This window comes from Mesocricetus auratus, unplaced genomic scaffold (genome assembly GCF_017639785.1).
Source record: "Mesocricetus auratus isolate SY011 unplaced genomic scaffold, BCM_Maur_2.0 Super-Scaffold_100006, whole genome shotgun sequence".
NCBI lineage: Eukaryota > Metazoa > Chordata > Mammalia > Rodentia > Cricetidae > Mesocricetus > Mesocricetus auratus.
This window is the reverse complement of record NW_024429190.1, coordinates 78,371,202-78,386,942: the sequence shown is the minus strand read 5'-3', so window position 1 is coordinate 78,386,942 and position 15,741 is coordinate 78,371,202. Positions and strand designations below refer to the sequence as shown.

Sequence of the window (15,741 nt, the reverse complement as noted above, 5' to 3'; positions counted from 1 at the left end):
ACTTTGAAAGCAGTGCTACAAGGGAAGTTCATAGCACTAAGAGACCACATGAAGAAACTGGAGAATAGTTATCTAGAGAATTAACAGCACAGCTGAAAGTTCTAGAACACAAAGAAGCAAACTCACCCATGAGGAGTAGATACCAGGAAATAATCAAACTGAGGGCTGAAATCAATAAAGTACAAACTAGGAAAACACTACAAAGAATCAATACAACGAAGAGTTGGTTCTTTGAGAAAAATCAACAAGATAGACAAACCTTTGTCCAAACTTACCAAAGGGGAGAGTGTGAACATGCAAATTAGCAAAATCAGAAAGGAAAACGGGGACATAACAATGGACTCTGAGGAAATTCAGAGAATCATCAGGTCATACTTTGAAAACCTGTACTCCAGATGGCCTCAGTGCAGAATTCCACCAGAAACTCAAAGAACAGCTTACACCAATTCTTCTCAAAGTATTCCACACAATAGAAGCAGAAGGGTCTTTGCCAAACTCTTTCTACAAGGCTTCAATAACCTTTGTATCCAAACCACATAAAGACACAATTAAGAAAGAGAACTTCAGACCAATATCCCTCATGAACATTGATACTAAAATACTGGCAAATCTGGTCCAAGAACACATCAAAACAATCATTCACCACGATCACGTAGGCTTCATCCCAGGGATGCAGGGATGGGTCAACATATGAAAATCCATCAATATAATCCACCATATAAACAAGCTGAAAAACAAAAATCACATGATCATCTCACTAGATGCAGAAAAAGCCTTTGACAAAATCCAACATCCCTTCATAATAAAGGTCTTGGAGAGATCTGGGATAACAGGAACTTACCTAAACATAATAAAAGCTATTACAGCAAACCAACAGCCAACATCAAACTAAATGGACAGAAACTCAAGGTGATTCCGCTAAAATCAGAAACAAGACAAGGCTGTCCACTCTCTCCACACCTTTTCAATATTGTACTTGAAGTTCTAGCTAGAGCAATACGAAAACAAAAGGAAATCAGGCGGATACAAATTGGAAAGGAAGAGGTCAAACTTTCACTATTTGCAGATGATATGATAGTTTACATAAATGACCCAAAGAACTCTACCAGGGAACTCTTACAGCTGGCTAACACCTTCAGCAAAGTGGCAGGCTACAAGATCAACTCAAGAAAATCAGTAGCCCTACTATATACAGATGATAAAAGGGCTGAGAAAGAAATCAAAGAAACATCACCCTTTACAATTGCCACAAACAACATAAAATACCTAACTAAACAAGTGAAAGACCTGTATCCCAAGAACTTTGAGTCTTTAAAGAAGGAAATTAAAGAACACACCAGAAAATGGAAAGATCTCCCATGCTCTTGGATAGGTAGGACCAATGTAGTAAAAATGGCAATCCTGCCAAAAGCAATCTACAGATTCAATGCAATCCCCATTAAAATCCCAGCACAATTCTTCACAGACCTTGAAAGAACAATAATCAATTTTGTATGGAAAAACAAAAGACCCAGGATAGCCAAAACAACTCGGTTCAACAAAGCAACACCCAGCTCTATTTTAGAGCTGTAGTCCTGAAAATAGCTTAGTATTGGCACAAAAACTGACAGGTAGACCAATGGAATCGAATTGAAAACCCACACATGTATGAACATCTGATCTTTGACAAAGAAGCTAAAAATATATAATGGGAAAAAAAGCATCTTCAACACATGGTGCTGGTATAACTGGATGATGGCATATAGAAGAATGTGGATTGATACATGTCTATCGCCATGCACAAAAGTTAAGTCCACATTGATCAAAGATCTCAACATAAACCCAGCCACACTGAACTCTTTGAAGAGAAAGTGTGTGATACCCTTGAACGAATTGGTACAGGAGACTGCTTCCTGAACATAACACCAGTAGCACAGACAGTGAGGTCAACAATTAATACATGGGACCTCCTGAAACAGAGAAGCTTCTGTAAGGCAAAGGACAGAGTAAACAAGACAAAAAGGCAGCCCACAGAATGGGAAAAGATATTCACTCAGCTGACATCTGACAGAGGGCTGATCTCCAAAATTTACAAAGAACTCAAGAAGCAAGTCTCTAAAACACCAACAGATTATTTTGAGAAAGCAGGCTTTAAGCCATAATTATTCAGATGAGATTAAGGTTAGTCATCAGGAATAAAGGTACCACCCCTTTCAAGAACACTTGGTGTACTATGCTGGGTTCTTTAATGACTAGGGAAAGGACTGAGTGGAATTTACAACTGCACATTCTGAAACATCTGCAGGCACAGTTTGGGAACTGGGGATACATACCATCATCTTATCCATAAGCACACTAATGAACTAACACAAAACAATCTGTCATTTTTATGACATCCATCATAGGAAAGTCTCAGCCAATATTTGCTAATTCATGAAATAGAGTGAATAATAAAGTAGAATAAAGAAGAATGGCTACCATAAACACAAACAAAATCTCTTTCTCTCATTCCTTAGCTATGCGACAATATATAGTTACACATATAGTTAAACATCCTGCATTTAATTTTTATGACTTATGAACAGTATTGGTACTTACCTTGTAAGTATGCTATAGAGATTAAATAGGAAACAAAGTTCTGAAAGACCTAACTAGTTGCAAGGCACCTACAAGATTTTCTATAACTGGTACTAAATCACTCTATGAAGGTAGAACAGTAACTTCAACAACTCACCATAGCCTACTTCTTATATACTGGTAAATGCACAGCAGGCCCTAAAAAGAGTAAAAAAATAAAAAAAAATAGAAATGATACCTAGATTATTCTTAATCTTGTACATTGAATTTACAACACCAAATGAACAATATTCAGGGGAAACGAGTGCTTTCAAAGTCATTTTCAAATACCTCCAAAAGTCTTCCATTGAAGAGGATTTTTCCCCTACAAAGATATAATTTTAAGTGATATTAAAATACAGTAATATTTGAAATATTACAAAATTATTGTAAAACATGTAAAACACTTCTTATATAACGATATATAACCACTTTCTTTCCTTTCCATGTTGTTTTTCTCAAATAATGAATGGTGACATAAATTCAAAACATGATCATTAACACATGGTACACAATTTCTATTTGTTTAATGTTTTCATACAAATTTCAACTTAATACTTAAGGTATTAACTTTTATTGATGAAAACACTACATTCACATATTTCTTAAGACCAGAGCTAAAATGACCTCAGAAAATCATCACACTTACACGAAATACTGATAATTTACATATCATTTCTTTTCCCTTTTCTTGGTTTTCTGACACAGGGTTTCTCTACATAACATCTCTGGCTGTCCTGGAACTTAGAGATCCATCTGCCTCAGACTCCCAGAGTGCCAGGATTTCTGGCTTAATCTACGTACTGTTTCTACACAGCATTCATACTATGTATAATCTTGGTGTCATCCACTGTAACTGTGGATACATTAGTGTTTAAGTTACAAGTTTTAATACTTAAAACATAAAAATTACTATTCTTGCCAATCAGTGGATGGATAAACAAACAGAAAATTATAAAACGGAATGGATTATTTGTACACATTAAACAAACTATGTATAAGAGAACCCATACACAAAAGTCACAATATCTCAGGATTCCATTTATGTTATACCCCAAATCAGTGAACTTATGGGCAGAAAGTATGTCAGCAGTTCCCAGGGGCTGAGGAAGAATAACTTAAAAGTGGTCACTGATAAACTGGGGCTTCTGCTGCAGCTGAGAGAAATCATCTGAGACTAGACAGTCATGATGATTTCACATGTGATGAATATGCTAAAGGTCACCAAACTGTGTACTCTAAAAGGGAGAATTACACTAAATTTTAAGTTAAAAAAATAATGTTCCAGTAAAGATCACAGTGTCCGTGACTGTGAGTTGGAGTGTAAGAAGCAAGTTCTTTAAGACAAAGACGTCACATTAGGAGAAATTAAAACATTTTAGTTATATTTATTTAGGATGTGTATAGGTCAGAGAACAGGCTATGTGAACCAGAGCTCTCTCCCTCCATCATGGTCCACATCAGTCTTTAGGCTTGAGGGCAAGTGCCTTAACCCACTGAGCCATCTTGCAGGCTTAGTAAGGGAAACTGTGATGACATATTTAAGAATACATTGAAGGAAAACATTGTTCTGGTTTACATATGTAAGAAAGATCTTTCCCACAAACTAAACTACAATTTTTATAAGAAGCCAAAATTATCAGGTAACAATCATTCCAATGTTGTCGATTATATTTTATACACAAATGCAGCCTTCCCTACAGCAAGGCATTCAGTCTAGGAAACAATAAACTAACCTTTCTAAGGGTGATCCAAGACTCAGCTGATGAAAATTTCATAGATGCTGTTTCTAGGTGGTGTTATTTCAAGAAAAAAATGTACGCACAGGGATCTTGCTGCAAGAAACTGCCTGAAGGTGAAAATAATGTTCTGAAAAACCAGTGACTTTGCAATGTCTCAAGAGGATGGCGATGCATATTCATCTTCTGACATAAGCAGATTCTCTTAAGATGGACAGCATCAGAAGCTCATAAGTAAGTTTTCAGAGTGACACAGAGCTCTGGCACCCTTGGCTGGGAAACCTTCAGCTTGGAGGCCTGCCCACACTCTTGGCTCAAGGCCTCCATTATCTGTGCTTATCTGAGGACTTATGATGCTTCTTCTCTTCCTTATCTCCAGAACTGTCCCATTTCTCTTTCTTTTCTACCTTTTCTTTATCATGTCCAGACTCCTTTTTCCCACTGGATATTTTATCCGTCTTTTCAGGTTTAAAGGAATCACCTTTTTCTTTGCCTGAGGATTTTGACTTATTCTTTTCCTTGTCTTTCTCATTTGGATAAGCAGACTCACAGGGAGTTTCACTTTTGTGTTTTGAAATCCCCAATATGCCATTTTCATCTTTCCGCCTTTTCACTAAGTCTAAGGGCACTTCCCGGTCATTGTTTGAATAATCCCGTTTCCGCTCTTTCCGGTCCTTTTCATCTTTTTTCTCTCTTTCTCTGGATCTTTCTCTTGACTTGTCCAAATCTTTCTTGTCCGTTTCTCTCTCCTTATTCTTGCACAATGGTGGTGGAGCATGGTTGATATAGAGCTTTGCTGAAGACTCCTTGAGCTTGATGAGACTCTCCTTTATTGTGGAAGAATGTGATGGAGAAGGGTGGGAATCAACCTTGCGACGTTTTTCTCTTTCAGGCTCTAAATTATCTGTTCGAGAAACAGGTGATTTCAAGGCCCCAGAAATTGGCGCTTTTTCTCCTCCTTTAACATTTTCTTTTGATTTTATTTCCTTTATTAAGTCTCTTTCTTTTGATGGCTCTTTCTCTTTTTCTCTTTCTTGAGAGGATTTTGATTCTACATTGGGGATGATGATCCTGAATTTCTCATCTTTAGCTTTTTCCTCTTTCTTTAATTTTTCCTTATCTTTGTCAGATTTAGGCATTCTTTCCTTGGTCTCTCTTATCTTTTCATCTTTATTAGGCTGCTCTTCCTTGGGTTTTTCTTTATTGTCTTTACCAAGTACCCTAGTCTCTGGGGTAACAGCTGGAGTCTTTTCCTTTTTCTCTTTTTCCTTCTCTTTCCCCTTCTCTTTGTCGTTTTCCTTAACAGCTTTGGTACTGGAGCCACTATTTCCATTGCTTGAATTCCCTTTTGGTATGGTGCTAGAAACTTTATTAGGAGCTTTCACACCACACTGAGTCCTTTCCCGGGTCTTGTCAGTCTCCTCGGTACTGCTCTCATCTGACTTAGATGTACTTCCTATGGACAACGGCAGCCCACTACACGGCCCATTTTGCGTACTTGTACCAGCATTTCTTGGAGGAGGATCTTTGTGATGAAATTCATTTTCAGGAATCATGTGTGACTTTCTACTTTTCAGCTGCCCAGAGTAAACCATTGCTAATGCATACAGATCTGGCTTCTTTTCTTTCTCTTCTTGGCAGATTTTATGCACTCTTCTTTCCAAAGCCTGACCCAAATTTAAAACTTTGGGGTACCATGGCAGTATTTTTGTTAGCACAATCAAGATATTCCTGATATGAGTGTATTCACCAGTTTCAAGGCAATGTACTGATGCCTTGGTAAGTTTATAATGCCATTTATGTACAACATGTCGAAAATTCTCATAATCTAACTGATCAGCTTTATTTCCACCATCAAATCCAGTTGCTCGTAGTATAGTAAGAAATCCTGGATAGTTTCCACATTCCTTCTCATAGGTGGATCTGTCGCTATGCCACCTAGTCACAGTCTCTAACATGCAGCAAAGAAATCTCCCATATCGACTAGCTTCATTTTCAGTAAAGCTAGCAACCATGTAAATTATGTCAGAGAAAACTCGGTCATAGCAGAGAAGTGTGGAGAAATTTGGAGTCTTCTGCTGATGGACCAACTCAACAAAATGAGCACAGTAAACAGAATCAATTGCAGAAAAAATACACCGAGGAAATATACACAACTGGAGAAACTTGGTGATGGTCTCATTTTTAGTAGATTTTGCTAAGAGCCAGTTGTCCTTTTCCAGTTTCAGTCTCTGTAGAACCCGCTGCACATGCTCCATCTGTTTCTTTTCTTCTTCAAGAAGCTTGTCCTGAAGGGCAGTACAGCGCTCTTTCTCTTTTTTCTTTTTATTCAGAGGCATTTCTTGATTGTCATCAATCGCTTTCATCTGAATCTTAAGTTTACTGACCTCTCGTTCATAGCTGGTATGTGGAACTGCAAGGTCATACATTGTTAGAGACCAGAATGTGGTGTAGAACTGAGGGCTGATATCTTCCCAGACTTTAGAAATGTGTAAGGAGATCACTGCTTCATGGACAGGAGCCATCACCATTTCACATGCTGTAATGTACTTATGAACTTTATGCTGCTGCTTACTACCCTTTTCCGATTTCTTAAGCTCATCGTACTTTGATGAAATATGGTGTGCATACATTGGCCGAGACAGAAAAAAGGCTGCATCATGGGGCGTATGAAATTCATTGCACAGCACATCAATCGAAGGCACTCTCTTTATGTAATCATCTGTGCTTAAATTTGATGCTAAAAATCCACCAAACTGTACTAAAGTATCATGACACTGGTCATACAACTTTCCAACAAGTTTCAAATGTTTCTCTCCACCTTCCTGAAAGATCACCCCATTCCTCTGCTGAGCCATAAGCAAACAGAGAGGAAGGGCAAGATCATGGTCCAGTAGTGCATCCTTCAATCTCTGAGAGGATTTCTTAGTGTTTCTTATCTGGCCAAAATACCCACCCTCAGCTTTCAGTTGCTCCCCACCAGTCATAGCCTCTAGCTGCTCCGTTGTCATTTCTTCTGTAACTTCTATTCCTGCCATTTTTTGTACCACTTCTTTCAATATAAGCAGGTCAAAACTTTTGCCTGCCTTTAACTGATTGGCTACATACTGAAGAAGACCAGCAAGGTCAATCGGGTATTTACGGAACACTGCACCACAGAAACTAGCCAGACTCTGGAGCCAGCTTGAGATGGTTGTATCATCGTGTTTCATTCTTTCTTTTTCTGGATTAGCTAAAGCTTCGATGATACAATAGGCCAAAACATCGTAATTCAACGCAGTGAGATATTTCAATGAGTCCACCACAGGTGTTATTAAGTTATCGTACTTCTGTATTTGTGACAAGACATAATCAAACAAAATGGTTGGATTGCTGTGACTCAGTTTCCCAATCTGTCTTCCCGAAGGCTTCACATTTTCCTTAGTTAGACGCTTCATGATGTACTTGGCTCTGTCTACTGTATGGGCTTTAACCTTTACTAAAAGTGGGTGACTATGGTAAGTCTCATTCTTCCACTGGCCATATAAGCGGTATCTATGCTGATAAGGAAATGTTTTAAACATTCCCCATAGTTCCTCTGACATACACGCATTGCAATCCATCAAAGAAAGAGACGGAAGGAGTACCTGGTCAGTAATGCTAAGCAAACAACTAAAAATAACTTCCATCTTCTCCTTATTTTCTTGTTTCCCATCAGACTGAAATTCCTTCATAAATGACTTGCCTATACGCACAACCTTTGCAAATAAGATGGGATCATGAGAAAGGTAAGGACCAAGATAACAAAACATACTGAATACATCTTTCCTTAAGTCTTCAAAGCTCTCCACTGGCTTTGGCGACTTCTTGTTTTGTAAAGCATTGACAGGTGAGCCTTTAGCACCTTTCGGGACGCCAACTCTTCGGTAAAGAGGCTCAATAGTTATATGTATAAGACTGCAAATAGCAAGGGCTATTACTTTATGTGATGCTGCATAGTACGGAGGCATACGATCCATAATACTCTGTGCATGCTGCCAATCACCAATAACTAACAAGGCTTCCAGCAAACCAAGTTTTTGATTGTCAGGTACCTTCTCTACTTTGTCATCTTTTTTCTTTTCTTTTTCTCGTTCATCACTTTTGTCAGAAGGCAATACAACCATTGTAAGTTTCCTAACAATGTGCTTAGCTTCCACAATTTCTCGTTTGTATTCATTCACAATACAAGAATCAGCTGGAAGAAGGTGTACATAAAGACCATCCAAATCAATAAGATTAAACTGTAGAAGTACTGCTGCAACTGTGTACAAGGACGATGGAGTCTCACCATTTGGTTCCTGGTAAAACTTGAATTTGAACCCAAGAATATGACACAGTGTTTGTGGTTCACACATACCCATGTAAGCTTCTAATAAAGATATAAAGAAATCATGGTGTTCTGGCCTGCACTCAAACACTTCTAAGATGATATCCAAAACTCGATTGGGATCCAGATTGAAGCATCCTATTAAAGATTTGAGAATTTCTAAGATTAAATCACTAGTAATATTTCCAGATAAATCCTGCCCTAATTCAACAATCAGCTTGGCATAACCTTCATTTTCTTCTCTTAACAAATTGAACTTCTGCTGTTTATAAAAGAGTTTCGTCTTGATTTTGACTGACTTTTGATTGAACTGCTGTGATTGTTTGATAAGGCCTAATGACTCCAATGTTTCCGGATCCAAGCGTTCCTTTAGAACTGTGTCTGAAACTAAATATAAACATGCTAACACCAATTGTGTAAAATGATCTCTCTTGCTTTTTTCTTCTAAACAGTTCGTCTCAATATCCAGCATGCAGAATATATCGGCAAGAATAAGTGGAATGTCTTCTCGAAATTCACTGATGTCACTAAGAACATTTGATGCCTGTTCAGGCTTTAAAGTTCCTCTAATGACATAGTATGACAACTCATAGAGAGCTTGCTGGAAATCTCTACAAGCCAAAGTGTCGCGGCTTTTACTTTCACTGAGAATCCTGCATAAACGCAAAAATTCGCCTCTCCCAGATTTCTCCCAGTTCTTGATCCACTCAGTGGGAACCACCACAGCGGCTGAGGCCATTGCCATCTTTTCTTCCTAGTAACAGAGTCCCGGATGTGCAGCATGCACTTGCGCACTAGCACCTGCGCTTGCTGGAGGTCAAAGGTTCGCCCCACCCACAGCGAATGCTGGGAGCTAAGCGTTCTGGAGAACAGGATTTTAGGGTTGAGTTTTTTCTGCTTCAGGAACCGGCATGCTAATTACGCACTGCCAAAGTCTGTTGTCTGGGTGTCTTTGTGCCTGATGGCACTCACACTGCAGGTCACTGCAACAAAGAAAAGAGCAAAATAAGATTGCACAGGTGCGGCTCACACGTTCCCTAAGCCACATGCCTCCATCCAGGAGCTGTTGTTAGTGAAGGGCCAAGTACCCACCCAGGTCTTCTCTCAGCCTAACTTTATTTCCCCATCCTTTTTCTAGATATCACGATCTTGTTGACTTATTCATATTGGCTTGTGTGAAACAGTGACTCCAACAGACTACTCAGCAGGCCCTGCAGCTCCCTTCAGAATCCCACATAAGTCTTGGCATCTCCTCATGCTGAGCCCAGCTGTGCTTGACCTGCTTTCTTTCCCTACAGATACTAGAGGACCCATTCCGTTCCCCCAGGGTAGATTCTCCAATCCACTTGGTTCTGCTCTTTGATGAATACCACTTGGGATCCTTTGATTTCTGTGGGTGAGGGGAGGATGAAATTGAATTTTCCCCTTCTACAGTTCATTTCACCATGTTTTTAGTGTTGGCCATTCTCTGCAACTACACCATGCCATTCTTCTCTGGTACCGCCTAACCCGGAGGTGGTAACTTCCCCAGTGCCTCACCTTCCCTGCTGATTCCCGTTAACTCAACCACAACTCTACATACAGCATCTCCCTTCAACTTGCTCTAATTACCACTCTGGTTCATCATCTTTTTCCTTTTGGAGGCTGACAAATACTATCTGCCTCCCATCTGCTAATCAATCCTGGGTGGAAACCGCTAACCTAACCCTCAATCATTCTCAGTTCACACTGAGTGAGCAAAGGAGGAGGCAGGAAAATAATATGAAGACACAGGTTTGGCATATGGTCACATACTTACTCTTGTATGAACCTATGTGAGCTTCAGTTTGCTCTCACATAAGAGAACAATTATCTACTCCATAGGATTTTGGTACTGGAATAAAAAGAATTAGAATTGATCCAGTACAGTCACTGTTCCCACTTGTGAGATAGGACCATACACAAAGATAACTAGAACTAACCTGTCCCTCCACAAGAGCTCATAGTAGCCCCAGGTATCTGCCCACCCATCTCCCAAAGAAAAATGGGCAATGGCACTGTGTCCTTTGCAGAAGCCCTTTGTAGATGAAGAACAGCAGTTCTCAACCTGTGGATCACATAGCAGATAACCGTAAGTGTACCATATATTTATATTATGATTCATAACAGCAACAAAATTACAGTTATGAAATAGTAATGAAATAATTTTATGGTTGGGGGTCACCACAACATGAGGAATTGTAATAAAGAGTCACAGCATTAGGAAGGTTGAAAAACACTGCTCTAGAGTCAATATAAAGGGGAAGAGGGCTTGAAGGAGTAAGACCCCATGAATTCTCAATGACATCTAATTGACTAAGATTACTTTCAATTAATGTGAAATTATGATAGATGAACTATTACAAGTCAAACTAGGGTTTCCTGTGAGTTTATTGCTAAAAATGTTTTTTTAAAAAAATAAAGCTTTCTTAAAACTTATAAATTTGGTAGATAAGTACACATACACAAATATATGCATTTTAGGCAGTGATTTTAAAATGTTTTATTTTCTTATGCTTTAGACTGGCATCTGTTGCTGAAATTCTGAGGGTCTATAGGGACTTTCACAGCTGTCAGAGAGATGGACAGATGTGCCTGTTTTACAACACTCTCTGTTGCACAGCCAGAGAAGCCTCTAGCTCTGAAGGACAATTATTTAATAGACCCAGGATCAACCTAAGTGGCCTTAGACCCTGTCCTGAGCCAGGTTCAGGGAAATCACAACAATCTGTAACTGACAGTTCTACACAAATCAGGAACAAACAACTAGACCACCAGTCTAGAGTAGACAGCGGCTCTATAATCACTGGATTTGCATCAAACAATTTACATTCCAGCTGTGTTCCATCTTGAACATCTTATTTGCCTCTGGGCTCCTAATACAATGTGCTAGTATCCTAGGATCCTGAACAGCTGTTACAACTCCTGGAGTTGACTTTTGCTATCTAGAGAATGAGAACAATATCAAGAGCTTTTGTGAAGCCTAAACACAGAAATGTATGTGAATTTATTTGCATAGTGTCAAATGCAATGGAAAGCATCAGCTCATTTCTTTCATTCTGGATAGAAAACTCCCACATGCTCTAAATTGAATGCACTTTGTGAGGAACGAATAACTGAGGACCGAAAAGAATAATATTAAAATGACAGGTAACAGACACATGCATCACATAGTGACATTACTTTTTTATTTAACTCTTGTTTTAACACTTGAATCTGTTATTTCATAATGAAAACAAATACAACTCTCCTTTCCACTTCCGTAACGTGTGTCTCACGTTCAGCTGAAGTCTGTCTGTCATAGTGTGGAACACCAGTGCTAAATGTGTGTCCTACCCAGTGACCTCAAACCGTGCCTCGGCTGCTTCAGCCTCCAAGGGTCATTGCATTTGCCCCTTTCTACCTGCAAATTCCAGGACTCAATAGGATGATGAATTGCTTTCCACACTCAATTCTCTTGCTCTATTCTTCAGTCTTAGCAGAATCATATCCTGGAGTTACCCTCTTTACCTTTATGAATGAGAGAGCCATACTAACTGTGGCTTTCATACCACTGTACTTATATAACACAGTCCTAAAAGGCCCAGAAAAGGCTGTTCAGTCCCTCCACTTCCCTCACTAATCTTGAAAACCTTTTTCTTATCCAAAGTAGATCCAGTGGGTAGAGACCTGCAATAAGCCTACAGTAGACAAAGACTGACAAGAGACAAGGTTTATTTTGCACATACACAGATGAAGAAAACTTCTGAGCCGTTGGAGGTGTTTAGGAGTTTGTATGCTGACTTGGTAATTGAAAAGGAATGGGTGTCTCTAAAGAAAACTGCCCATGGAATTCCTGGGTGTAGTTTTGTTGGCAGCTCCCCAAAGGCATCTTACTTTTCGGAAAGGGCTTCTCCAAGTTTTAAAATCATTCAGTTTACGTTGTTATGTTACCCATTTCTAGTAAAATTTCTTCTGTTTCCATTATCTAATTTAGTATTCTATTTTACCAGTATGACCATTTACTTTTTAAAATTGAACACCTCTAAGATATTAAACTTCAATAAGTAGGATTATCATGCAAAGATCTTTTAGTTTCCTTCTGCTGACTCCAGTTTTAAGATAACTTTGTTATTTAAGGTCAACTGGAGCTTGCTATTTTGGGTAGACCTAATTAGAATGTAAATATTGAACTTGAGGACAAGGAAAAAGGGGATTGAGGGGACAAAAGAGGCCATTTAAAAACCATGATGCTAAAAGAACTGCTTTATCTGGAAAAAAAACGATAAAATATTTGAGTCAGCCCTAAACTGAAATACTGAAATATCCATGGCTAAATACATACATATTCAAGTACTCTTGATTCCTTAAATTCTATGAAAGGAAACCAATTGTTTCTATTAATAATGAGCTTTCATAAATTGTTGGTATGAGGAAAATCAGGGTTTTTTTTTTTTTTTCCTTTTTGGTTTTTCAAGATAGGGTTTCTTTGTATAGTCCTAGGTGTCCAGGAACTAGCTCTTATAGACCAGACTGACCTTTAACTCAGAGATCCTCTCACCTCTGCCTCCTGAGTGTTGGTATTAAAGGAGTGCACTACCACTGTTCAGATGGAAAAATCAGTTTTAAATAGCTCTTTTCCACAGGCCCTTACTAAAAGTTAACAGTTAAAAATTCTAACTAACATCCAATTTAATGGCAAAGACTATAAAAAGAAAGTAGCTGCATTTCAATGAGAAATCTAGCAAAAGATGTAAAGTGAATTATTTGGGTGATAAAAAATATAATTGTGTCTAAATTCACCAAATATTGTAAGCATTGCTTTAAAATGTAAATCTAAAGACAGAACTGTTTGTTGGAACCTCCAGCTTATGCTTGCATGTTCTGAGAAGCCCCATTCCTGTCTTTCCATGCTCTGTCCAGAGATTTTCCAAACAAAAGGAAGGCACCAAAAAGCCCAGTTCAACATACTTGACAGCTAAGGCAACTTTCTTACCTGAAGTTGCCAGCCAAGTCCCCTTCTAAAGCATTCAGCTTTTGACCATACTTGAGCATAAACACAGCTTATGGTAGACACATCATCACCCCTCGCCTACAACTTATATAATCTCCCTGCTTTAGTTTGGGGCTTGCAGCTTCTCAGGCCTAGATCTGAGGCTGGAAAACCTGCCCAAGAGTTGCAGAGAAACCTATGGGGCTGGGGGGAAAGATACGGGACCTATTAAGAGAAAAATAAACACATAAAAAGAGAATCTACTTTCTGATAAATATGAAAAGCAAGTGAAACATAACACAGAAGGATTACAAAGAATGAACGTTTAAAAGTTTGTTTATCTATCTCATACATGAATGCTTTGTCTGCAGTCTACACCCAGAAGAGGGAAGATCCCAATATAGGTGACTGTGAGCCACCATGTATGTGGTTGTGGAAAACTGAACTCAGGACCTCCAGAGCCATCTCTTCAGTCCCCACAAAATGTTTTGTAGAAGTAAACATATGTATAATTCACTTGGGTATAGTTAGAAATATACTTTACGTTACTCTGAAGACATAAAATTTTGGTGAACTAATGTTCAACCAGAATTTGATTCTCTATGCTTAAATTCTTAAAACGGATCTGCTCATAATACAATTTGCAAGAAACAACATAGGAAACAATCATTTTATGTTGTGTTTTCTGTTGACTTAAGGTTTTAATTGGTTAGAGAAAACTACTTTAAAAGAGTTAAGGTGTTTAAACATTTATTTTGAAAGTCTTTTAAGTAACTACAGCTCTGGTTAAATCTGGTTTAAAACACTGGTTAAGTAAATGGTTGTATAGTATGTTAATATAAACACAGAAAAATTACATAATATTTCTTTTAAAATATTATTACTTTATTTCATGGGTTTTGCCTTAACCTATCTATGTCGGGGTAACATATGTGTGCCTGGTGCCCAAGAAGGCCAGAATAGGGTGTTAGATCCTGAAAAATCAGAGCTTCAGGTGGGTAGGATCCTGTCACATAGTGCTGGGAAGAGAATCCCTGGTTCTCTGCAAGATCAATAAGTGCCCTTAACTGTTGAGTCACCTCTCGAGCCCCAAGGTTATATAAAATTATAAAAGTCTCCCCAGTGATGGTAAATATTGACAGCCAAAGTTGTTATCTTAAAATTCTATATACAATGAAAATACTAAACTGTATTAACTGCTGACACTCATTATAATTCTAAACATGGCTATTCTAAGTCTTTACATCTAGCTTTGTTTCTTCTCTAAAATACCAACAATGAGATTCATACAATGTTAACAACTATGTTTAAATGAAGTTTTATAATAAAACTTATTTTACAAATTAATTTTCTTGCATTGTTTTTGTGTAAGTTAGTATTACTGTAAATTTAATTGTTTTGTGGTTCAAATTGAGTATACAAACTAAATTTGTTAGGTACTTGCTGGTTCATTTTGTATTTTTCCTCCGGTCAGGAGTACAACACCTAATAAAGTAATGTGGACCCAGTCTGAGATAATATCCATCCCTTACAGCAGTGGTTCTCAACCTTCCTACTGCTGGGATCCTCATGTTGTGGTGACCCCAACCATACCATTTTTTTCGTTGCTACTTCATGACTGTAATATTGCTAATGTTATGAATCATAATGTAAATATCTGTGTTTTCTGATGGTCTTAGGTGACCCCTGTGAAAGGGTTGTTTAACCCCAAAGGGGTTGCAACCCAAAGGCTGAGACCCACTACCCTAGAGACAAATAAAATTGAATGCAACAATAGACTCTAGGTAAATCTCATTTGAGAACAGTTGTTTCTGTGCCACTTTGGTCTGTACAAAAATGAAAAAGGGAAATAATACTTGTACTGAGCTGAAAAATCCCAAATTTGAGACAATACCTACCAAAAGGTCGTTAACTGGTAAGATATTCAAGCTCTACTGCTAACCTTTCTTAGACATAACTCTACCCATGTTCTTAGTCTAAACAACAGCCCAATCTTACCATTGCAAAAGCAAGCACAGGAGAATCACTTCATTAAAAATGATTCGGGCAGGACTGGAGACTGCACAGCA

At 38.3% G+C, this 15,741-nt stretch overlaps 1 protein-coding gene across 6 annotated transcripts in view; it reads right to left on the bottom strand.

The window, feature by feature from the left end:
- LOC101830611 (THO complex subunit 2-like) overlaps positions 1-15,741 on the bottom strand; it is a 36,198-nt gene that overhangs the window by 16,806 nt on the left and 3,651 nt on the right. For 3 of the 6 annotated variants that reach the window (XR_005877572.1, XR_005877575.1, NM_001379101.1), the window contains exons 2-4: positions 4,332-9,665; positions 2,887-2,920; positions 2,714-2,754 (exon numbers count right to left, since the gene is read on the bottom strand). Coding sequence is in view for 2 of the 6 variants with exons in the window: in NM_001379101.1 (NP_001366030.1) it covers positions 4,661-9,427 (4,767 nt within the window). In the remaining 4 variants the exon portion in view is untranslated. Of the gene's footprint in view, positions 1-2,713; positions 2,755-2,794; positions 2,921-3,966; positions 10,816-15,741 lie in introns of those variants that run through there. The other 3 variants (XR_005877574.1, XR_005877573.1, XM_040746565.1) reach the window with 3 other exon arrangements.